The sequence below is a fragment of the Solea senegalensis genome, linkage group LG4 (assembly GCF_019176455.1).
Source record: "Solea senegalensis isolate Sse05_10M linkage group LG4, IFAPA_SoseM_1, whole genome shotgun sequence".
Taxonomy (NCBI): Eukaryota; Metazoa; Chordata; class Actinopteri; order Pleuronectiformes; family Soleidae; genus Solea; species Solea senegalensis.
This window is the reverse complement of record NC_058024.1, coordinates 3,541,992-3,568,080: the sequence shown is the minus strand read 5'-3', so window position 1 is coordinate 3,568,080 and position 26,089 is coordinate 3,541,992. Positions and strand designations below refer to the sequence as shown.

Sequence of the window (26,089 nt, the reverse complement as noted above, 5' to 3'; positions counted from 1 at the left end):
TTCTTCAAAAATACTACCTCTATTCTATTCTTTACACATTGAGGTGACTGAACAAACTGAAATAAAACTCAAGTCGTATTATTTTATGTTCAGTTTGTGCCAAATGTAAATAATTTAATCTAAATCTTACACACTGGACCATTAAATCCTGTAAAATCACCCGCTTTGTCGTCTTCAAAGCGAACAAAAGACGAGACATTTCCCAGTTTCAACTTGTGATTTCTTTATTGAAGTGTCGGTACATTTGTCAGGCAGGAAGTTGTTACTCAGAATTCACCGTTTCCAGTGGCTTCTCTTCTTTGAACAGTGGACTTTATCACTTCCTCTTCTTCCTTTTGCTTTAACCATGATAAATGACTTCAGGCTCATTCATGTTGTTCATTAAATCTGTTTTCAATAAAGACGGTAATCTTTGGAAGGCTGTGACAGGCAACACTTAGTTTGAAGGCCTTATGGAAAAACTCTGGCCCCCGACAATCTGTCAACGTTTGTCCTTTGCGAAGCTCTAAATTCTGGGAAACGACCACTACAAGGGAAAACAGGACAAAATCAAGTTTTTCCAACACTGACCCTGTTGCCCACAGGTGTAGTAAGCATGACTCTTAAGTAGTCTCCACATATTTCACATGCTTTTGTGAGGGACGCTCTCCAAAAGTGCTGATTTTATGTCCAAAATACAACTGAAGTGACAACAAGCGATGACTGTGACAGACGACCAAAGCAGACAGTCTGCTGCAGAGACCGACTGTTTGACAGAATGCCCAAATCAAAACACATGTGAAAAGAACAACAAGTCAATATTTGCTTCAATTCCTCTTTTGTGACACTTTTTCCCCCCTCCCCCCAAGAACTGGACACACGTCCTTCCCATGTCCACTGAAGCAGAACAAATACTTTATGTTACAGTGTCCGGAGGAAAGTGACCACAATAAAAGTGGAATAATACATTTTAATTTCATTTTCTTTTTGTTTTTTAAGTTTCCAGTAAATTAAACCAATTCCAGTATTTATGTTTCCTCAAAATGAAGCCTAAATCACACATTTTACTCCAGGATGCTGAACCAGAAAACTCTCTTTAATTTGTCGGAAAACATTCTAACACAGGTTTGTTAACAGATTTCTTTTTTTCCCTTGTTGAAATAAAAATTGAAGTCAATCATCCACCCATTAAACTCAATCGGTATCAATGCTGAAAAAAAACCAAAAACACTTTCACTACTGTGCAGAACTCAAACTGAGAGTCAAATATAGTTTCTGCTGAGATACAGATCAGTTTTCTGGTGGATGACGCATTTTTGCTTCTTTATAAAAAACAGAAAAGACAAAGAGTGTTTGCAGCGGGTTAAAGCTGAAGAGGTTTCACTTCAGTCTTTTCCAGAGTTTAACCACGCTGGAAAAAAACAAGGATCTTCTACATCTCTTCATTTAAGATCAGGCTCTGTTACTGCAGCCATGACAGGCTGGACAAACACCGTAGCAGCTTTTTTTTTCTTTTTCATATTTCTCACTTTTTTTTCATTTCCTTTCACCCATCTTTCTAACACACACACACACACACACACATACATACACACACACAGACACAACCTGTTCCCAGGAAGTTGTAGTACTTTGTGTGGCTCGTGGCCACTAAAGATCGGCCCAACTTGAGAAATTTGAGCGTAAACACCTTAAGGCACCCATAATGCACCGTGGACACTGGTGGTGCAAGAAATACTGCCTCCCCCACTGATGGGAGGGATCATACTCCCATTTATTCCCCCCCTAGTGCCACCTCTTGTGGTCATTACAACAAAATTTACAATCCATGCACACATACTGATGTTGCCTCTCAGTGGGCTCAGTGGACTTCTCTCCATCCCGTCTCATTTCCTTCTACAGCAGCCTCAACCTCAGCGCTGCCGCCCGCGTGTTGAAGCAGAGTTATCCAGTACAGTTGTGTATAGAGAGAGGAAACGAGCCGGGAGAGACATCAATGAGAGGCCATGATGAATCTTCCGTGCAAAATGGCTTCAAAAAGTCATAACACATAAGGCTGCGGTCGCTTTTTTTGCATTGTTTTCAAGAAAAATTAAACAATATATCATCTGCGGACTCCTTTCGCACTAGGAGTCCCAAAATAAATAGATATCCCTCTCTCTTTTTCTTTTTTTTTGTACTTAAATACAGGTTAATATTTTCTCAGATGCTCAAAAACACATTTTTTGTTCTTTTTTTTGTGTCAAGATTAAGTTCCTCAAAAGATTGAAGAGTTTAAGCGTCCCCTCCCCCCCAAACATAAGATAAAATAAAATAAAATAAAATAAAGATCCCCGTCACACATGCAGGCTGCTCCTTTCACTAAACCAGTGGTCTGGAATTCAACAGGAGCTCAGTGAGAAAAGCCAAAGATGAAAGAGTGGAACTAAAAGTGAGATTTTGAAGATTGCAGGCAACGATGAAACCTGTGGAATCAAAGATCAGATAAAGGAGGAAGGAATGAAGAGGGAAGAGAAGGGAAAGGAAGGAGAGGGGAGTGTGTGTGTGTGTGTGTGTGGGGTGGAGGCAGTAACTGAAGGGGGATTTCATGATTCAGAGTCAGTTGGACGCCCCCTCCTGCTCTCAAATACTGATCAGTGAGGATGTGGTGTGCTGTGCCTCTTAGCACCAGGCCTGAGCTCTGCGCTGGTCAAAATCAGCTATTAGCCGCTTGATGTGGGCCAACTTGTTGTGCAGGTACTCGCAGCGTTGTTTCTCCTCGTGGTAGTTGGGGCTGTGCTGTAACGACAGGCGGCGCACGTCAGATCACACGTGACATCCTGCTCAGCTCAACCCAAACAAAAACATACAGACTGTGTCTTTGTAAATACTTACTTGTTTCATCTTCTTGTACTCTTTCATCACCTCTTCCTGCACTTTCTGCACAGAGAAGGAAAGTGTTGGCCAATAACATAATACACTATCAGGCAGCATCTGTGTCACCACTGTGACACTTTTGTTTGATCATTAAAAAACACATTCATGCTCCTTTCATAACATTAAATTCCATTTGAGTGCCATCCCTTGAGTCACGATTTGATTAAAAGAGATTTCCAATTTAAAATAATTTGCTGATCAATCAAAATGGAGTCTTTGAGGATAAGAATGGGCAAAAATCTGCCAAGAACCAATGAAAAACTTGTGTGTCAGCATGTTACGACATTTTAAAAATAATCTCCTTTTAATCACGGTATAAATGTTATATTAAACAGTTTGATGCCTAAAAATGACCCCAGTATGTTGATTCTGTTGGAGGTGAGACTTACACCGTGTGTCAGGAGGTGAATGAACCTGCAGCTGTCACACATCTGTCTGCTACAGACAGCAGGAGTGAGTGAAAGGTCACAGGTGTGTAATGATAAAGATTGTTTCTGTTGCAAACCGTTTTTTTAAAGCGACAGTCGCTGCTGCTTTGTGACGTCATTAATATTCCTTGTTGTTGCCATAAGAAATATGCAGAACACAGTCGGAGAGAGACGGTGTTTGCTTTGAGAGGCTGCCATGTTTGCAGTTCTGTGGCGTGACTGCAATTTCTTTGTTCGATTCCAGTTGAGGTGGATTGAGTTTCAAAAGAAACTTTTTGTACAACACGTTTCTATTCTACTCACAAAACCCACACATTAAAACGATAGGCAACAATTAGTTTAACAACTAAGAAGTTATGTTAGTAAAAGAAGAATATAATGAGTAACTAATTACACAAAAGGAGCTAGTGAAAGTAATGCAGGGTTTACAGCATAATACGCTAACAGGAGAAGCATTCAAAGACCCACAGAGATCACCACTCCTGACCATCCTAACCATGAGCAATGTGTGGAAAGTTCTTGGCTTTCCATCAACAAACTCAACGAAAAATTACAAATAAAAGATATCACTCGACAACCAAATCTGCACCCTGGCAAACTAGCCCAGTTTAAGTCCGAGCTGGCAAGAACGATGTATTTTTATTCCCTCCACATCACAGGGTTTACAGCTGCTTGTCACAATGCTATTACAGACAAACTGGTACGCTTTATTTACAGACTTTATTTAGAGACATGAGACCGATGAACGTCTCACAGAGGTCCGGTTTCAAAGACTTCATCCAAGAGCTTGAGCCAAGGTACACGGTTCCTTTTTTATAATCAGGGAAATAACAGAATAATCCAATACTCGTGCCCATCCCTGCTCTAAACTGTATCTAAATCTAAACGTATCAAAGATAATCTTAAATTCAGTCGCGTGAATCTGACCTGGTACTCTTTGGTGCCAGGTGAAAGCTTCCGGCACTGGGTATCCAGCTGGGTGAAGCGGCGGGTGATGCCCTCCACACGGGCGTGCAGCTGACGGTACTCATCATACTCTGCGTTAAAGTCGTCCTTGTAGCTCTGCCGCTGGTCCATGGACACCAGTGATGTATACTTCCTATAAACACAGGAAACAAACAACACAACATTAACACTTATCCTGAAGAGAGGCTCGCATCATAACTGACCATTATTCACAGAAACCAGAAAACATCACATTTAAGACGCTGGGAAATGAGAACATTTGCTTTATTTCTTTAAAAACACTCAAACCGATGAATCGATTGTCAAAATAGTTGGCGGTTAATTTAGTTATCGATTGATAATCTATTAATTGTTTCAGCTAGTTAATCCTAGTTAACTGCACGTGCATGAAGGAAGCAGGTCTTTAAAATGAATAACTGAAATTTAAAATGTGCGTAAATTCAAGCTTCAAAATAGCTTTCTCTGACGTGTGTGTGTGTGTGTGTAAATTATGTTCCACCAATCAGTGTTCTTCAGCACATACAGCCCCGCCCCTCTAAAGTTCCTGGTAAATCCCTAGTCGTGAGTAGGTACTTCTTTCAGGGGAAAGTTTTCACCCGGGTAATTTTAGTGAAGACATACTGAGGTTTCTCAAAATCCCAGCTAAATGAGTTAATTACAGAACTAATGAAATATCTCTTTTTAAATTGAATTTCCACCACCCTAATAATGCTTGTGTCTCAGTCCATTTCCATGACGCATTGTCACATTTTTCTACAGGTGTCTTTGATAATCTCTTGGTAACTTTTACCAGAAGGACTGTTACACTAACTGAATGTGAAGTTTGAAAAATGTTTAACCTTTAGGTTTTGTTAGTAGTAGGCTATATTGTATTCATTTATTTATCCTTCGTACAGGAAATTATGGGCAATTAGCCACTATTATGTTTGCAGTTGTGTGTGTTTAGTCAGCTCCTCCCATAACCCAAAAACCTTATAAAACATTTTTAAAAACAGTGTCCAAGTTGAGGGCCAAATAATATAAGAGCAAAACAAGCTTAGATTAGGAAACAAATCAGAGGACTTGAAATGAAAGATGTGCCATGTTAAGATATATATTATTGTAAGCAATGAAAATGTGGCCGGATGTGGCCTGCGGGCCTGGAGTTTGACAACTCTGCTGTAAATTGACCGTAGGGGTGTGTGTGTGTGTGTGTGTGTGTGTGTGTGTGTGCTAGTCTCCGTGTGTTGGCTCTGTGATGGACTGGTGTCCCGTCCAGCGTGTGTGTGACCGCACCACCTTTAACACGAGGTCAGCTAATCTTTGAAACAGTGGGAGCTAATTTCTGGCCTGGTTATTTATATATAAAACCCATGTTGATAAAAATGAACAAGGAAATGCCAGAAGAGTGATTTATTTACCGTGCACAATATGTAGAAATGAACGTGGACTTTATCAGGGGACAAAAAACACATAACTGGCTGCTACTTGTTTCTACAACTGACTCACGAAATTGTGTGGCATCTCATAGAGCTGAGCTTAGTGAGATGAACTAGTTGTAGCGCACTGTTATTAATGAAATGTAGATACGACAGTAGGTATTTCACCATTTGTTTTATGGCATTTTAGAGGAAGCAGAGCTTCTTAAGAGTCTTCGGGTCAGCTGGGATTGACTGCAGTTCCCCCACAACACTCATGTGGAGGATAAGAAATAAGAGGCTTGAAATGTAAAGAGGATCACACTGTGGGGAAAAGGGGAAGTTTCAAGGTTTACTCACACTATGTAGTCTGGCATCTCAATCGCGGAGGAAAATTCAGTGGACTGGACTGGCTTGTCTTTATCTAAAGAAAAGAGCAGATGTCACAATTAGACCAAATGATACATATGTAACACTGGAAAATACAATACTACTGCAATAACTTTTTGCTTTAAAGCATAAAAGGTCTCTCAAACATGTTTGTTAAATTGAAGAAAGAATATTTATTAAGTAATCGATTAATGGCTGCAACCATTAACAAATTGCACAAGCTCTATGATTTTTCAGCTTCGTAAGGGTGAATATTTTCTGATATCTTTACTCCAAATAACAAAAAACACTAAAAAAGTGATTCATTCTGGGCTTGAGGTTCATCATTTTGAGTTTCGTGGAAACATCGACCTTTGCTTTGAGAATGTTTGACATTTTAAGGACGAAACAACTAATCTATTAATTGAAAAAATAAAATAAAAACCAAAACATGGATTGATTATGAAAATAATTGTAAGTTGCAGCCTTGGTAAGAGCTTTATAAATCATGTGATCCTGGAATGAGTGGAAAAATGCAGGCTCACTTGTGGATCTCTAGGACCATCAAGCATTTTCACACTCGTTTCTTTTGAACACTTTTCCCCAAACCAAAATAATGGCAATTCACCAAGGTCATATATGCTACCATGTCTACTTAACCGTGAATAATAAAGAAAGACTCTGCACAAACACAACAAGCCCCCTGTTTTGCTTGTAGGTGTAGATTCACAGGTGCATTTTCTATTAAATCAGCTATTTAACTCTATCAGGAACAGACAAACACTAACATCTGCAACTGCAGCAACAAAACAAGAGAGACAAACAAATGAAGACGTGTGACAAATTACAGATGTAACATTTATAATGTCAGGTCAACAGAAACCAGATCAACATGTCCAGGCAAAATCACCTTTATCAGCATAGTCAATGTGGCAGGCTGGGTTGTAAAAAAAAAAAAAAGAACCCAGCAGAGAGATAAACACTGAAACACACTGAGCAACAATCCAAAGTCTGAAAGATAATCAGGCTAAAAAGGTGGACTGAGGAGCCACAGCAGTCACAAGACATGCCAGGACTGCTTTAATGCATTAACTGCTGCCTTCAATGATGCTGCATTAACTTCAAAGTGATGCGTTTGCTGCTAGTAGTGACCTTCTCTTTACTATTAAACTGTGTTTTAGCTACACACGGCTAAAATAGTGATATTAATTCTCTGAATTTGAGGGAATTAATATCCTCCTTCCCATGAAAGACAGTTCATTAAATTCAGAGTCTTTGTTTAATTTGTTGTATTATAATGAAGTGGCAGATGTGTGTCACACGTATTCTACACTTTTTTGGTTTGAGTTAACTGCACAGAAGCTGTTTTCCCATTTTATGAGTGGTGTCAAGTACCTGCCTAGTGATTTGATTTAATATCTTTAAGTGATGAAGCGGGTGAGGACTGCAACTAACCATCAATTTGTCCATTATTTTCTTGATTAAACAAGTATTTGTTGGTCGATAAAATAGAAAATATTAATCAGTGTTTCCCAAACCTCACGTCTCATTTTGTCCACCAACCAAAATGCTTCAGTTTTAAAGATTTCTTTGTTATATGGAGCAAATGAAGCACTAAATATTCACAGTTAAGAAAATTAAAACTCAAATCGATTATTAACAAATGATTCACCTGAAGAAACTGCTTAAGTCTATATCCTAAACTGACTGGAGACTTAAGTGTATAAACCGCTCACGCTGCTGCACCAAAGTTCAGAGCGAGAAATGGATCAACAACTCCTTTGTGTTGTGATGTAAAAAATAGCAGATTTTCTTAATGGACTTAGTCGTGGGAAAGTGATTGTTTTACAAAGAGACACAAACTTCAGGCCATGTTACCAGTGTGTGTGTGTGTGTGTAATATTCTGAAGATGGCGTGTGCTTAAGCAGTGTTGATCTTGCAAGGTGTTGTTGTCCGTGAGAGTGACTGTGTCTCGAGCTGGTTCTTGGTGCTTGGTGTGTGTGTGTGTGTGTGTGTGTACAAAACACAGTCAATCCAAGCCTCAACACTTGTTTTCTGGAAATCATTTTAAAATCCAAATGAATAGAATAATATCCAAACAAACTAAGGCAATAAAAATCTTCATTTAATCAATTCAAGAAATCAGTCCTATCCTTCTAAAATGTGGATAAATGATATAGTCGCTTCGGTTATAAGTTTGATTCATGTATGCAAATTATTAACAGGACGGAAACACACCTTGATGTTTGTGAGGATGTTTGTCGACGACACCTCTCCTCTCCTCCTCAGCACTATGCCTGTTTTTGGCTTTACGACTCTCATCCGCCATCTCCACCACACTGGGAGGAGGAGGAGGTGGAGGAGGAGGAGGAGGAGGAGGCGTTCCATTGGCTCTTTCCATACGTTTCCCTTTCTCCTTTTCTCGATCCTTGTCCTTGTGCTTCTTGGATTTCTTTTTGACCTTCTTGTTAGTGCTGCTGGACAAAGGCGGGCTGGTGATGACCGTGGAGGTCACTGTCAGTGAGGTGCGAGGAGGAGGAGGAGGAGGGCTGGGGGAGGAGGCTGGTCTAGGAATGGGGACTGGGTGCCCAAAGCGGTCTTGCAGGGTCCTGTCAGAGGAGAAGGGGCTTGTTGAAGGGTCTCTGCAGGAGGAGCTCTGATCTGTGGGCAGATCCTGGGTGCCACAGCCCTCCGGGGTGCTGGGTGAGTGGGAGTTGGAGGCGGGGCTGGGCTGCTGGTGAGAGAGTGCTGGAGGGTGAGAGGAAATGGGGAGATGGGTGGGAGGGCCCGACGTGACATTAGAGGGTAGGGACGAGCTTTTAGAGCTGGGGCTGCCCTCTTCCTCATGGCGGTCAGAGGAGGAGGATGAAGATGCAGCTGGCCCTCGATTGCTGAGGTGCGAGATGCGGGCTTTCTTGGGCGCCAGTGGATCAATGAAGTCAAAGTCTGGCTGGCGTTTCTGTGAGAAAATAGTGAACTGAGCTGAAAATTGCATGCTTTCAATGTGGGTGTGTGTGTTTCAGTGTGTATTTGTGGGTACCTGGGGGGAAGTGGGGACAGCGTCTTTGGGAGGACTACTTGATGAAAGTGTCTCAGTAGGAAGACCTAATTTGCTGCAAAAGACAGAAAGGAGTAGCATCAGTGAGAAAATGGTGACGGAACTGTAAGAGCACATGAAAAGAGAGCTGGGCAATATGTCAATTAGGGTTGTGCCAATCGTGATAGGCTGACCGACATCATGCCACGCCCCCACCCTGTCAGACACAAACTGATGCTAAAATTTTGAGATTTTAGACATTTCCCAGGTAATTTGTGGAGATTAGCCCATATCTCTGTCACCCTGCATATTTCGAGTTATTTCTCTTAATTGTGAAAGTCGCACAATAATAAGAGAGGTAATCCGAGCTAAAGGAGCTAGCGGTCTTTTGAGGTCTCCTTACTACGGTTCGGGGGTCTGCCAGTTTGTTTGGTAGATTATGAACTCCCCGCGACATTCACTCGGACATTCAACCCCCCTGACGACAATATCATCGTCCATCACAATATTTTACTGTAAAAATCATCACCTGCCAATTTAGGACATCGACCAAGACTAATGTCAATATTCGATCTATATGGTGACGACAAGTTCAGCTGACTTTTCAGCTTATTAACCTTTTCTGGTTTCCTTACTCCACAAAACAAAAGAAATCATTCAACTGAATCATTTTGGTTTGTGGACAAAATTAGACATTTGAGAACATGAGGTTTGGGAAAACACAGATTCAACATTTTCTGACATTTTGTGGACCAAACAAGTCCAACTCAATCTATCAATGGGGTGCTGACACCATTTTATCTTACTATTCGACAGCCTTTACCAACTGGAAACTAGAATGTGTGTCACTTCATGGGCTGCTCACTCCTCACACTAAGGCCAGAGAAAATCTGCCATTTTTCATCACAACAAAAGAGTTGTTGATTCACTGCTGCCTGCATCATTTAGTTCAAGTGTGTTGTTCTGCCCTGTGATCATGTGCATTTCCATGCGTGTAAAATTGGATTTATTGCTAGTTGTAAGTGCAGTGGCCCCTCCTGGTGTTAATGGAGTATTAAGCAGTTGAATGCAGAGTGGGGAATTGACCGCAGTCTTACGTCTGGATCACCCTGGATGCGTCATATGTTCTTCACACGTGCGTCACTGCTCTGCTGCGTCTAACTCACATGTTCACAGCGGTTGAGTGTCTCCTACATTTCCCTCGCCTTGTGTTTCGCTCGTCTCCCCTACACCACAACCATAATGGGATTATTACTTCATTTTCTTGTTTATCTCTGACAGAAAACGTCATGTGGTTTTTGTTTATTCAAACTGCCAGAGAGCGCTGCTTAAATTATTTAAGCAGCAAACGATATTTATGTCAATATGATTATCAACAGATCTCCTCTGAGAAAGTATGCTGGGTTAGGGTTATACTCGGTCATACTCTTACACTGGACATTGTTTATCTGCAAGTACTGCAATGTGTCTATTTTTGTGACATATTTATGTATATTTGTTGTGTTTACATTACTCTGATAAGTCTGATAGTTAGTTAAAATTGTTTTGCGTTTGCGACTAACTTACCAAACAAGTCAACAATTGAACAGCAGCAGCTCCTGTGTCCCCGCAAACAAAAAGTGCTAATTATCTCTATGGACTCTGGTGCAGGACAATGAGCAGTTTACATACTTCAGTTTGCCATCAGGAAAGGCCGGCTATGATGAGATAAAGCAGCAAACGTGTTCTTAGGGTTTGCTGCTATGACGAAGAAGGATATTCTCCTGCTGCAGAGCATTATAGCACACGTGCACACACACAGGATGTCTGCACCTCATACAATCACACTTCAAAGAACCTGAGCTATCACTTTCATGTCTGTTCCAACAGTCACTTTACTAAGCAAGGGTGTGTGTCATCACTTAGAACAATAGATAACGCAAATAACATATTTTAATCAGTATATTTTAAAAATCAATATTTCACTAGTACAGGCAAGTACTATACGTGTTAAATGTTTTTTGCATACCGAGCTAGGATCCGGTCAACCTGGGACTTGTCATCTTCAGAATAACCAGGCCAGTCTCGCTGGACATCACGATAAATAAAGTCCTTTAAAGAATATGTGTTGTCCTTTGGGTTCAGGTTGGCAACCTGTTTAGAAAAAACAAAAAAACAACATGCACACAAGCCCAAACACACACACACACACACACACATATACATACACACGCACAGCCTCAAAGTTAAAGCATCTCAACTACTGATGACATGTATAGAAAGTTCATGTTTCCTGTGTTGGTCAAACATCTGTGCATGCAAATTAGTAAAAATAAAGTTGTTTCTTTTGAAAGGAATTGAATTACACATACTACTAACGGCCAGCAAAAAAACTATTACCAGATTATGGTATAGAACATAACCTCCAACCAAAGGGGAATGGCTGTGCATTGTGCATGAGATATTTGTAATGGGAAGATTAACACATACATTGAGATTACAAGAGATGCTATTTAATGAAAAATGGGAAAAGTGGACTGATTATAGAAGCCAAGAAGATCACTATTACTATCACCAATGGACAACAATAATAATAATAATAATAATAATAATAATAATAATAATAATGAGAAATTTACTATGTTTTCATGTTGCCTCTTGACACTGTATCTGTTTAATGAAAATCCTAATAAAAAACAAGTTATATACACACACATATTTATATATATGTACACACAAAAATACACATATATATGTGTATGTATATATATATATATATATATATATATATATATATATATATATATATATATATATATATATATATATATATATATATATATATATATATATATATATATATATATATATATATATATATATATATATATATATATATATATATATATATACACACACACACATATATATACACACATATATATATATAATTGTGTTTGTATTAAAGGACATGTAAATGCTAAATTACTGGGAAATTCCATTTCTAAGTTCCTCTGTGGACATAAGGCACACTGAACTTTACAAACACCAACACGACACCTTATATTACCTGTTGCAAGGTACTCCCTAAAGAGTTCCGGTCCTTCTGATTGATACCATCCCGCTGCAAACGGGCGAGCACTTCCAGTTTCTTGTAGGACCTCAGCGCCAGCAGGTGGATGATGCGGTCCCGAAACGGCCGCTGGGACACGGGGTTATTTGAAAGGCACTTGCGAATCGTGTTGGCTGGGTTAATGGGTGTGGAGCGTTTGCGCTCCGGGACCACTTCTGGGGTTGATAGTGCAGGCTTACGTATATGGACTTGTTTTCCTAAAGACAGAAATTAAACACGATGTTAATATGCAGCACATTCTCTATCATGCATCATTTACACCCATTCACAGACTGCGGATGCACCAGAAACAGTCTGGGGTAAACTGTCTCGCCCAGGAACAGGAATCAGCATGCAGACCCCGACCTCCTGGTTGGAAGAGGAGTCTCTGTATGTATGTATGTATGTATATATATATATATATATATATGTATATATACATTTATATATATATATATACATATATATATATATATATATATATATATATACATATATATATATATATATACATATATATATATATATATATACATATATACATATATATATATATATATATATATATATATATATATATATATATACACATATACATGTGTACATACATACATATATACACATACATATATACACACATATATATACACATATCTATATCTATCTATCTATCTATCTATCTATATATATATATATATATATATATATATATATATATATATATATATATATATATATACACACACATATGTATATACATATGTATGTATATACATACATACATACATACATACATATGTATATACATACATATACATATATATATATACACATATACATATATACATACATATACATACACATACATATATACATACACATACATATATACATACACATACATATATATATATATACACACACACACACACATACAGACACAGAAGCAAAGGGTGAAAATAAAGGCCTTAATAAACATTCAAATGAATTCATTAATAAATTAATTAAACATAATCTCCTGCATTAAAGGTAAAAAAATTAACTAGGATTGTGTTGGCATTTAAAAAAAAAACAACCACCATACACTTGTGTTTTCGTTCTGTGTTGCTGAGCCATGTGCTTTAGTCAGTGAGCCTGCACATTTCTCTATACTGCTTCTTGGTCATTATAAAATTCTAAAGCTCTTTAAAAGATTAAGGTTAAAGGGAGGAAGAGAAAGGGAAAACTTCCCCCACCTTCCTCCTTGTCAAAAGCAAGACTCGAGGCAATGTGAGTGGGCATACGCTCACAGACTTTGTTGACAGGCCAGTGACAGACTGCTGCAGGTGAAAAGCTTAAGTAATTATGTTTCCGTCTTCAGAAACAGTCAGAACAACAAATAGGGAACAAGAGCCTACAAGCTTATAACATTAAAAGCCACTGCATTTGTCATTATTTGACAATAGTTGTGGAGATACAAGCTATAAACAAACCAAAAAAAACACAACAAGTTGCAGTGGAGTCACCCGACACCTGGAGTGTTACCTGAAATTAACAGCGTGTGAAAACCAGAAGCTAAAAAAAAACATTTGCATTAATAAACCGAGTGCTTTCTCTAAACCAGCTGTTACAAGCTCTGTCCCAACGCTTTTCTCTGCCGCTCTCGTTTCCCAGTTTCTATCTGGGCCAGTGCATGCAAATCTATTCCCAGAGCCAAGACAAAAAGGCCTGAGGTGGTTTTTACTTGTTACTTGTTTCAAATAATTTTTGACAGTAGTCAACCCGTTTACCAGTACACATCAAGCTGTTTGAGCTTTAACCTTAATGTCTGACCAGCAAGCAACAAACTTCACTTCAACACAATGATACATGGACATCATACGGCTGGGCAATATGACTTATAAATAATATCTTGACATTTTCAGGCTATATCCCGACATGCAAGATATATTATGATATAAAGCTGCACACATGTTGTTTGTATTTACAGTTTATTGTCACTCTCCTCTCAAAAGAGACTATATTACTATACACTCTAATATACACCGTTCTGTTGGGGTATTAAGCACCTGTGGCCACCTCGTAAAGGGCAGAGCTGATCGGTCAACAGCGAATCATCACAGTGGTGCTTTTCCCTGAAGCCCAGAGCCTTCTCTAAAACAAAGCTTTGCATCTTCTTGTGATAAACAGCCACATGCCGATAAACAAACACAGAATGCTGGATATCCTCCATTATTGTTCTTACTGTATGTAACGCATACCTCGTAGTGGAAACACAAGTCAGATCAGAGCGCGCCGCTTCAAACCACACCGTGACCAGCTCAGCTGCATTGTTCTCAACTGAATTCCAGAATGTGTCTTCAGGGAAAACACCATTTTCTAACAAACACCGAGCTGAGTAGATTTAACATTTGTAACTGCCAGAGTGGGTTGTAGGGCTGATTATGAATCAATAACTAAATTAAGCATCAACTATTTTGCTAATCGATTAATCAGTTTGAGTGTTCTTTTAATAATTAGAACAAGTTTTCTGATTTTTCAGTTTCTTTAAGGAAGTCTGCAGCCAGGCCAACCACCTGGACAACCCAACCCTGCCCGAGTACCAGCAATTCCCCCCTGACCACATTGAAACCCCTTTGTGTACTTTACAAGGTTACTTCTGCCCCCAAGTTATATGGCATATCACCTACCAGACCAACTTGCATGCCACTCAGAAAGATGACTTTCACCACCACTGAGGATGACATAATGACCGTAGGCAGTGTTCAACAAGGGCCAGTTTCAGTAAAATGTTTAAAAATGATGTTTTGCCATGCATTTTAAGAGTTTAAAGCAGATTTTTTTTCCCAAAATTATCACGATAATATAATTGTTATTTTAAGTTAACATTCTTGACCTGGAACTTCATTCTGAAATAATTCTGAAAGATCCTCATCTGCCACGATGGCCTTTATTGGTCAGACTGCTGAAATGGCTTAAAGGCACAGTTGGTCACAATAATGGCTGTGAATGGAGTCAGGCTGTAAGCTTTCACCTATTCAGTCCCTAAAAAAAGGGCTGAGTCTGAAAAGAGCGCAGAGTTGCTGATAGAATGTAAAGCCATGCTGGTGTGCTGGGATCTAACTTGGCATCTGTTTTAGTGGCAGTTGCAGATAAGGGAAAGCTCAGTAAGCGCCTCACCTCTGTACTGGCCCCCAGGTTTGATGACTTTGGTCCCACGTTCACGTGTGTCCTCTGCGGCTTGGGTCATGCGTTCCCGGGTCACCTGATAGGAGTCATTTGTGGCGCACACCGTGACCTTGTCCTGTACTGTTGCCAATAATGCCAGGTGTGAGGCCCCTGAGCTGCATACAAAAAGAGAGTAGGAGAAAGAAAAACGAGGCAGAGAGGGTTTACATTCTAGCAATGTGTGGTAATAAGATGGCTAACAAGTGATTCTGCTAATCAGTGGTTACCATTACCTTGGTGCATACTGACGGATGCACTCAAAGCTTCCCTGAGGGTTGTCCTTGCCCACATTGGACAGGTAGAAATCAAAAATGTTGAAGGTGTCTGACGAGGAATTGGTCTTGGGAATTTTAATGCGCTGTGAACAGAAATCCCATATTTTTTATAATTATTCACATGAGTTTGAGAAAAGTAACTGACAAGCAATGGACGAAGAAATGCATTCAGTTAAAGAGACAGTTTGGGGTTTTTTGAACTGTGTTTGTATGCGGTAATGACACACAGTTCTACTATGTATCAGTACTTCATACAACCACACTTCCTGCTATCTATTATAAAACTGCCTCATGTTAAAGTCAATTTGCTTAAACCATGCCCTACGCGTTAGATGCCTCTTCCTCCCCATACATCTAGATTTCAATTAAGGTGTTTGATGTGACCATCATGGGAGCTAGCATGAGACAGGAAGCTCTTTGAGGTCTGAGCAGGTATCACAATCAGAACACTTCATCTCCGAGTGGGGAGGTAAGTAAGATGAGGCTGTATGTAAATCCTATGCATCACTGACTACAGACACTGCCTCTCTGAGCACTTCAGCAACAGTCTGACACTTGAAGCCATGTATAACTTTGGCCAGTGCAGTGGAATGTTAATTGTTCCACAACGTAAAAGTTAATGTTTTCAATAAAATGCCTAATAAATGCACATTTGGTAAGCATTTGTTTACTTTATGTTCATCAAAAGGTTCTCTGCACTTGCATTGGACAGACAATGAAAAAAATAGCCGCCAGCGGGCCATAAGGAAAAACAGATTTTAGCCACAGGCTCACCTAATACATTTTACCAGGTTAAGTTCATGCTATCTGGAGAAAACGTTGCTGCTTTTCTGACTGGAAACTAAAGGTGGAAGCATAACAGCCACAATAATAAGCGAGGTTAGCTCAAAGTTCAAAGAGAAAACCAAACTTTTTAATTAATTAGCATGGAACAGTGCAGCTGGTCTACTGCTGACTTGTTTGGTAAATATTGGGATTCGGCAAATTTGACACCATCACTTGACTGTGGGTGTGAGTGTATGGTTCTCTATGTGGCCCTGTGATGGACTGGTGACCAGGGTGCACCCCGCCTTTCGCCCTAAATCTTTATCTATGGACTTTGGTTTGGAAGAGTAAGGGGTTTATGAACTCATGTTTCCATTCAGAAAAGCCTGTGTATCAGTGAGACAAAAATGGCTAACATAATCTTAAGATATTGCTCACTTGACTGAAGAGGGTGTACTCAGTAAGCCTTTTGTTAAATGGCTAAAATCTGTTTCACCTAGTGTCAGTACCTCGTACAAGCAGGCTTTACCTTTAAGTTATGACTATGACATAAAACCTGAGCATTACTTGAGTAGGTGATTAACTTGACAAGTCAGGAAGAGTCTGATTTAAAGCCTGATTCACACTGAAAAAGCCATGTGTGCATCGTGGCTGTGTTATGCCTTGCTCGCCTGCGCGTGTTCCAACCAGCAGTGAGTCTCCACACAACCAATGTGATTCTGACTTAATTTTCTGATTTATCGCTGACAGAAAACAAAAAAGATTTTTTGTGTGGACAGTCATTTGACAGTCATGGGCACTGAAATGAAAATGCAGCCACAATGCATCCAGTGTGAACAGGGTGTAAGGAAATCATCAGGAGCATCTCAATGAATCATGAATACAACTAAGTAGATTCAAACAAAAAAGTAAATGAGCAAAGAAATATGGAAATTACTTCAAGAAAACTTTGGTCTGCCACTAAAAGAGATACAGGGCGGTTTAAAAGACTTAGCAATCAGGAATGTAAAACACTTACCCCTTGAAGTCCCTTAAATTGTATTGTTGGCTGCGAGGAAGGTACGTTCTGAAAGTAAAAAGAAACAACTTTTATCTTACTGTAGATCATGTTACACTACTTATTGATACTTCTGACCAAAACTGGTGATCTGGGCTCAAAAAATACAAAATAATAACATAACATTGTTGCAATTAAACAGTGTAAAGGTTGAAACCAACAGCTAATATACACATACCTGTTGTGTATATGTGAGGGGAAAATACATGAGGGAAAACCTGAAGAGCCAGCATTGTAGAAAGACAAACAAAACATGAACTGAAGACATGTCTAATGTCGAGGTGTAAATAATGGAATTAAGCCATTACAATAATTTATTATCTGCTATTTACTATTCACAGATAGGTAACAATGTCAATGTAGCAAAACAAGGCCGATCAATATGATTCCCAAATTGTGGGCCACAGTACACCATTGTTGTAATCAAGCTAATAGTAATAACCAATTTTAAGAGGTAATTGGAAGTCATGCTACAAAGATATTTTGTGGGATTTAGTTAAAATCTGCTTTAATCTTGTATAAAACTGTCTAATTTTACAGATGTTACTGGATTTGCTAACCCCTAACACACACACACACACACACACACACTGGAACATTTGTCAAGTAATTAGTGGAGGAATTATAGTAAATGAAACAACTCTTATGTGCTCATTAAGGCATGGTGGAGCAGTGGCTCTCAGGTGAAACAAAGAAAGTGTGTGTGTGTGTGTGTGTGTGTGTGCGTGTGTGTGTGAGCAGTGATTAAAGGTTTTGGTGGGCTGCATTAGATAAGCGGTAATGTGTAATCCCCATAATACTGAATAAATCTATGAGCCCCACGTGACTCTCTCTGCGTAGATAAGGTCTCTGGATAGCAACGTTTGGTTTTGTGCCATCCATGACATTCCCAAGCCGCATACAGACAGAGAGTTATTTTATGTCATAGCTGAAGGAGGCAAGGCCAAAGCACAGCAGCTACATGGCACTAGCAAAGTGACTATGATTACTAGACTGAAAACATTGGCGCATTTCCATATTTGAGTCAGTGAGACCAAAACTTTGCCTACCTCCTTGTAGTTACGTTTGATGCCAAAGAAAAAGTAGGCCTATTTATTTTTGTGTTGTTTAGGTTAGTGCCTTATCTGTTTACTCAGCTGTTTACACTTTATGCTACAATTGTTTGTTGCTACAAGCATATTTGGTTAAAGGTTTAATGAACTATCATCTTAATTGTCTAAATTTTTAGTTAGCATATACCTTAAACACTTCCAGCTGAAAGCTAATGATTGTTATATAAGAGCAGCTGCATGCTGTTGCGATATACTTTATGTTATACATTCAATTTACGTATGATCCGATTAGTCGACTAATTGAAAAAAAATTTGGTGATTAGTCGACTATCAAAATAAACGTTTGTGGCAGCCCTACCTGGTACCAGGTACTATTTTTAGTAACTGTTCAGGCGAGGTTCCAAAAGTGTGCTGAGTAGGTACTATACAATGATTGGTGAGACTGCTGGCCACTGACTGGCCAGAGTGCCGCCACAGGAAGAGACAACCCACACACAAATCAAGCCAAACAGTGCTGAACTGTAGATCACTTAAAACTACTTAACAATCCTAAAAATGTGGGTTAATCTCCAACAACTACCAGGCAAATCTCTATATTTAACAGAGCAGTTTGTTTTATTTAGTTCCAGCGCAACTCGGCCCAACTCCAAAAATTATTTTTTTTTTTTGCTTTTCCATTAGGGATACTACCTGGTACTTTTTTAGTACCTGCTCAGGCAAGGTTCCAAGCGAGCTGAGCCGATACTAAAACGTGATGTGAACAGAATGCCGGCCACTGATTGGCAGAGAGTGACTGGAAGAGTCATGAGCTCGACATCCGACACAGGAATCAAACCACACAAACAACTGAAAACACGCTTTAAGCTCTAACATTTGGCAAGGCAATTTCTAAAATCTAAGTCTGTGCTCCAGTCATGCAGAAACTTCTGAACTAACCTTTTTAATTAACTAATTCTAATGATTCAATACACTGAAAATAACTACTTACCAACTAGTTACTAGTTTGTGTGTGTCATGTATAAAACAATGTCACAGCAGTTTTGTGCAGCTGTACCACGATACTCCGCCCACATTGAGCGACTACAATAATGGAAAGCGATACCAAACTGAGTAGAGTCGAGCCGTGCCGAGCAGAGTCGTGCTGGAACTGTACAGTGGAAAAGCGCCAATAGAGCTTGTTTAGGTAGGGGAAGGTAGTTAAATCACAATTAACAACTGCACCCTGGAGGCCGTGCATAGTTTCACCTACCTTGGATCCACCATCACGAGCAATCTATCACTTGACACAAAACTAAGCAGCTGCCTTAAAAAGGCAGCTTCCACCTTTGGAAAGCTTACCACCAGAGAATGGGACAACAGTAAACTCTCAGTCCAGACAAAGGTACAGGTGCACAGAGCCTGTGTCATCAGCTCACTCCTGTACGGTAGTGAAACCTGGACCCCGTACGCACACCAAGAGCGTAGGCTTACCAGCTTTCATCTGCGCTCCAGGAAAGGCACAATGGGCATCACCTGGAAGGACAAAATATCACATGCAGCAATCCTAGCAAAGCTTCCAACCATGTTCTCTCTACTAAAGCAGCTCCATCTCCGCTGGCTCGGACATGTCCCGTGGATGGATGATGGAAGAATCCCTAAGGACATCCTTTATTCAGATCTGGCAAAAGACCCACTGGCTGACCTCAGCTTCGTTATAAAGACTCAAGTCCTTCAACATTAACCCTGCCAACTAGGAAGATGCCGCCCAGCACTGAACCCAGTGGCAACAGGCACTCCGCAGTGGACTGCTCTCACACCACGAAACAAAGAGTGCACTGAGAAAGCAACGGCGACACATCAGGACACAACCCTACCCCCTTGGTCTGTGCAAGGCGTCTCTTGTGGGCCCATCTGCCTCTCACGAATTGGACTCTACAGTCACAGCAGATGCTGTGCGTCCTAACCTCCAGGCACAAGGAACCCATGGTTTTTCGAGACTGAGATGCAGATGATTAGTTCAGTCTGGTTGCTGTGGCGACTCTTCTTTTGCTTTATTCAGCAATCAAGATGCCCTTGTTGAGTTAGTAACTGGCCCACTGGCCAATTTGTATGTACATATACATGTGTATGTATGTGTGTGTATGTAAGTATATACGTACACATATATACATTCATAATACATCATTTGTGCTTTTTAGACCATAAAATGAAGGTACATCATCGAAAAAAAACTTAAGGGTTAAAAGTTAAACAAATGAATTAATATTTGATATTTACGAAAAGGTCTGATGTTTGTTTAAAAAATGTTTTTTTAATTATTATTTTTTACAAACACATTTTTGTGCTATACTTGAACAAAACTTTTTGAAGGCGCATCAAAGGGTTAAGTATTCGCACAAAATCTTTTTTATGAATGTCATACAATACTCCCTTAACATCTCCCTATCTACATGCCTTGCATTTGCAAATCACAGCTGCTGTTGTTCCTGCACCAAGCAGCTCCAAGTTTCCTGGATGTAGACAGATATCCAACAAATAACTTACCCAAGTATCATAGTCAAACTACACACAAGTGAGGGGAAGGAGCTCCTAATAACAGTGCAGTTTCAATAGAGGTGCAGGTGCTGTTAGTGTAGCTGCAGGGCAACAAGCAGCTACACTCATATTTATTCAATGTTGAGGGTTGACATTTGTCCACATTTCGTTTTGAGGAGCACTTAATTACAGAGTTCACCCTCCTTCACTGGCAAAGTGGGAATCAAACCCACAACCCAAAGTTGAAAGACAACTTGCTGTACCACTGATTCACAGTCACCCCATAACACATTTACATATATTCCAAATGTTCAGTTTTAGTTGGACAAACACAAGTAGCTTCCTTCTAGTTCTGGGCAGTATACTGAAAACCAATATTTTTGTTTTTAATGATATTTTACTTTTTAATGACATAATTTTATGATACAGCAGGAAAAAAATATAATGTGAGTAAAGAAAAAGTAAGCTAAGTAAAAAAGTAAGAGTAACTGGTAGGACTGACGGAACGAGTCGGTGGAAGTGGAATCCTGGGGTTAGAGTACCAATAATTTATACACACACACACTTTGCGACACTCCCTCTCTCTCAACCACGAGCACACAGACACACTCCACAGCTACACTCTCTTACTGGGTCACTCTTTTCATGTTCATGTATAAAAAAATACTGTTGTACACTGAAACTGAAAAATAAAAACACAATATAAATATATGGTCACATTGCCCAGCAATACTTTCATTGAATGTCATGTAAACAAATTGTGAGACAGTTAGTTTTACCTACATCTTCTCAGGGAGGAGGTTGGTAAAACCATTTATCTGGGCACAAGTGTTGGAATTTGGACAAGAGTCATATAGCAGATATTTTGAAGAGAACAAATGTGTAGGTGCCCTATCCAGGTTTGTGTTGGCAGCTTTTAAAATGGAGTCAGCCGACAGCCACAATTATGCAGGGACAGCAGCTTCTCTGGTGTTGTGTAAATTTGACCAGAAAAAGCATTTACACACAGATAGGGATGCCCTGATCTGATATTGATATCGGATATAGGTCCGATATCAGCCAAAAAACAAGTATTGGATTATATCGGACTGCCTCTTATCTCCGATATAAGCGCTCCGATACATGCAGTCCATTCCGCTCCAGCACTTCTATCCAGCAGCGCCCGTTGTGATCACGTGGGGCCTATTCTAACATTCCTCACTACAAAATAAGTAATTAAAGTATGCTTGCTGGTATCGTATCGGATCGATATCGGTATCGGCCAATACTCAAGGCTGCAATATCGGTATCGTTTTGGAAGTGAAAAAGTTCGGGACATCGGGACATCTCTACACACAGACGAAGCCAACAGAAGTAAGTGTTGTCCTGCTAGTTCACAGACCTTTGAAACATCAACTGTATATTTTTTTAATGACAGCTTTTCTGCATTACCAGATATTCAAACATGCTGGCTAACTCTTATATTTAAAAAATCTGCCAACAAATCAGGATTACATGTATACTACTTTACTGGACAGCAACAACCATGTTACAGTTGTTAAAGCCAAGATACACAACCCTCCCCCACTATCCATACATTAACTCACACAGACAGTCACAAGTACACACAGAGACACACACACAGTTCTCATCACATTCACATCACCACAGAAAGACAAAGATGGGCAGCTTCCATAGTTCAATGACTGTTGGAGCTGCCACACAAACGCATTAGCGAGAGCGAGAAACAAAAAGCAGCCGATTTTGGCTGCTCAGTCAGCAAGCGATAGCTGGCTGCCTGCTGTACAATGCAGCCTACAGACCAACACTGCCACATCAAATAAGTTTGTAGAATAGGCTGTCACAAAAGAATTCCTTCAACTTATGTGTCTGAGAGTCACTGTGTTATGTAATAGTGTTGTTGTTGAGTTAAGGTCAGGTAACTTGGTTTCAGGCCGCCTCTACTCAAGACTGCAGAGACTTCTCCAGATTAGTTCACCTGTGCAGCGCCCTTAAAAAGATTACACAATTTGTACAGTTCAGGATTAACAAGTTACAATTAATTTGCACAGGAATGCTGTGTCCTTGGCACAAATGCCTCTCAATGTGATGTCAAGCTCTGGAGTGAACTGCAGTAGGGCTGCAATCATTAACTGATTATTAATCCATTGATACATGGTATTAAGTTTATTTACTAGATAAAATCAAGTGACTTGCGGTCTCCAATTTCAGTTTCGTGACTATGAATATGATGAGGTTTCTTTGCTCCTCAATGACATATTTGGTTTGGGACAAACACTAAAAACATTCAAGGATTTAAAAGGGTTGTAAAACATAATTTTGATTATTTTCTGATATTTGATAGATGAAAAGCTAAACAATATTCAAGAAAGTCATCAATAGCTGCAGCCAAAAATAGCAGTACAAGTTATTGGTATAATTCCGTGCACATGCCGCGCGTCCAATGCGAGTCGCATATCGTCAGGGTCCCGTGATATCCCACTTAACAAGTGGTACAAGTCTGGACGCAGGGAATAGGACACATTACCAAAGAAGAAGAGAACGATGCTACAGGTCCCCCGGACACGTCTGGTTCGAGTGGCTAATCAGCTGAAAGGTCTGTCAGGCAGGGGAGTCGGGGTGTCAGATTTCTCAGATTCTTAAATTTGAATAGTTTCTTTGCTCCATATGACAAAGAAATGATTAAAACTGAATAATTCTATTTTCTTTTGTGGGACATCTGAGAATGCCATCCAACATTTTTGAACATTTTCTGAACACCTTATAGACCAAACAACCACTCAACTAATCCAGAGGATAATCAATAGATTAATCGTTCAGGAAAATGATTGTTACTTGCAGCCCTAATTAATATATTTTGCAATGATCAGCTGGACTACCTCTCTCAAATGTTGACATCTGCTAACCAAACCTAAAATAAAGCTAGCTTGCTTCCTCTATAGCTCGTTTGACTGCAACATATTTGTCCAAAATTTCTCCTTAAAAGGCCTCCTTTTATCTCCATATCCATAATACAAATAAAGATGGCCTATTCCTTCATGAAAATTTAGAAGTGAGTCAACCAAACCCAAAATAAACAAAGTTAGCTCACATGCTCTACAGCAATTTTATTTGGACCAAACTTATTCTGTAGAGTTTGACAGCTGTTGGCATCTGCAACGTTCAATTGCTGTCCCCTTCTAGAATCTATTTTTTCATATTGATAATAAAAACAAGGATGATGATAATAATAATGATATTAAAAACAATAATAATACTAATAATGATATTAATAAAGCAATAAAGTGACTGTAGAGTGTAACTAAGAGCTTGATATCCCTGATCGGTTGTCATGTTACGTTTCAGGACTGTACAAAGCTGACCACTCATGATGATTTAATGAGTTAATGCTATTAATTTATAACGAAGTTGAATTAGCCTTAACTTGTGACGCTGTATTCCCACCCTACCCAAGCTAGGCAAGAAAAAGTTCAGTAGTGAGTGGCAGATGAGCTGTTATGGTGTAGCCTCATCTTGCAGGACTCGTCTGAAATTGCAGCTTTCCTAATTTGGTTAAAGTCACTTTAGTTTGGTAAAAAAAAAATGGACAGCACAGCACCTCAGTCCGAGCCTACGAGCTAACACTAGCTAATCAGAGTGTCTAACTTTCCCTAGAGGTTATCATGGTTAAACCACTATTGTCAGCGTGTAAAACCAGGCCAGAGCACAAGACCAAAGACTAATTTATCTTCTTCCGCTTTTTAATTTAATGCCACAAAAAAAGACTGTCGATAAGAGAAAGCAGAAAGTCGCTCTGTCAACAGCGTAGCTAACTTTGTAGCTTTAGCTGTGCGTGGCAGTCCAGGCTTCCCAGCTGAGTGGAGCTGTGTCAGCCCGATACTTCTGTCTCATTATGGGCGAAATAAACGCCAATTTCACTCACCACACAGCTTTGGTAGCTCTCTATCGCTCTCAACGCCGTCTCGGTCAATTTGACGTGGAGCACGGTGACTCTGTCGGCGCTCTGTTGGCCACAATTTAATCCGTACCTCCCATCCTCAGACAGCGCCGCCATCTTTAGCAGCCCTCCACCATCGTCCCTGTGAGGCTGGAGCATTTAGCAGCCCACACTCCCTGTGTGCGCTTAGAGCCGGGGAGGGAGGGAGGGAGGGAGGGACTACAGCTGCAGCTGCCTGCCTACCTGACGCTCTCACACTGCTCTCACTCTGCACTCACTGGACTGCTATTGACTTGTGAGCCTGAGAGTTTCTTACTTTCCAGCTAATATATCACTATATCACGATATATAGTGATACCCACTGAACTGCTGTTTTTACCCCCAAAGAAATGGACTTTCTTTCACTTGACTGGCTCCCAACTGACCAAACAAGCTGCTCATTGGCCCCCGGGTCATATGAGTTTGAGGCCCCTACTTTAGGTTGTCAGGATCGCCTTTAAATAACAAAATCACATGTACAGACTCTTAGGGGCCTCTCTGTAAAGGCCAGCCTCTCTTTAAAACCTCAGGTTTATAATGTATTGTGGGGTTGTTATTTTTTACATACATGTACATGTACATATCATACATATATACTTATATGTATATGTACATACATACATATATATATATATATATATATATATATATATATATATATATATATATACACGTATATATGTATATATATATATGTATATATATATACATATATATATGTATAGACTGTCATTTAATTTATTTGCAGATAAAAAGCAACACTATGGAGTTTTATGGTCAAAATCCACTCACTGGGCTTCTATTTTTCTGCAGACCTGTAGCTTCTCTCTCATACTAGGTTACCCCCTATAGCAGAAGTGCCTGTGCCTGTGCCTGCTGTGCTCTGCTGACACAGTAAAACTAAATCTAGCCCAGGGAAACTCTTAAAGGAAGCTTTGTACAGTCTACTACAGAAAACTCTGACATGCCTTTGCATTTTTATTTCATCATAACAAACTAGTTTTGCAGAAATGGATGCTTGTGATTTTTTTTGTGTGTTTAATCCAATGACAGTAGTTT

General features: G+C 39.7%; 1 protein-coding gene across 1 annotated transcript; it reads right to left on the bottom strand.

The window, feature by feature from the left end:
* Positions 1-206: 206 nt before the first annotated feature.
* Positions 207-25,172, bottom strand: ell2 (elongation factor for RNA polymerase II 2). The gene is made up of 12 exons (XM_044024067.1): positions 24,977-25,172; positions 17,450-17,497; positions 15,625-15,749; positions 15,344-15,507; positions 12,143-12,402; positions 11,102-11,226; positions 9,097-9,169; positions 8,295-9,015; positions 6,047-6,110; positions 4,251-4,422; positions 2,854-2,898; positions 207-2,757 (listed from the first exon to the last, which is right to left on the bottom strand). Exons 1-12 carry the CDS (start codon positions 25,148-25,150, stop codon positions 2,641-2,643), a joined length of 2,088 nt encoding a protein of 695 aa, XP_043880002.1. The 5' UTR covers positions 25,151-25,172; the 3' UTR covers positions 207-2,640.
* Positions 25,173-26,089: the final 917 nt, after the last annotated feature.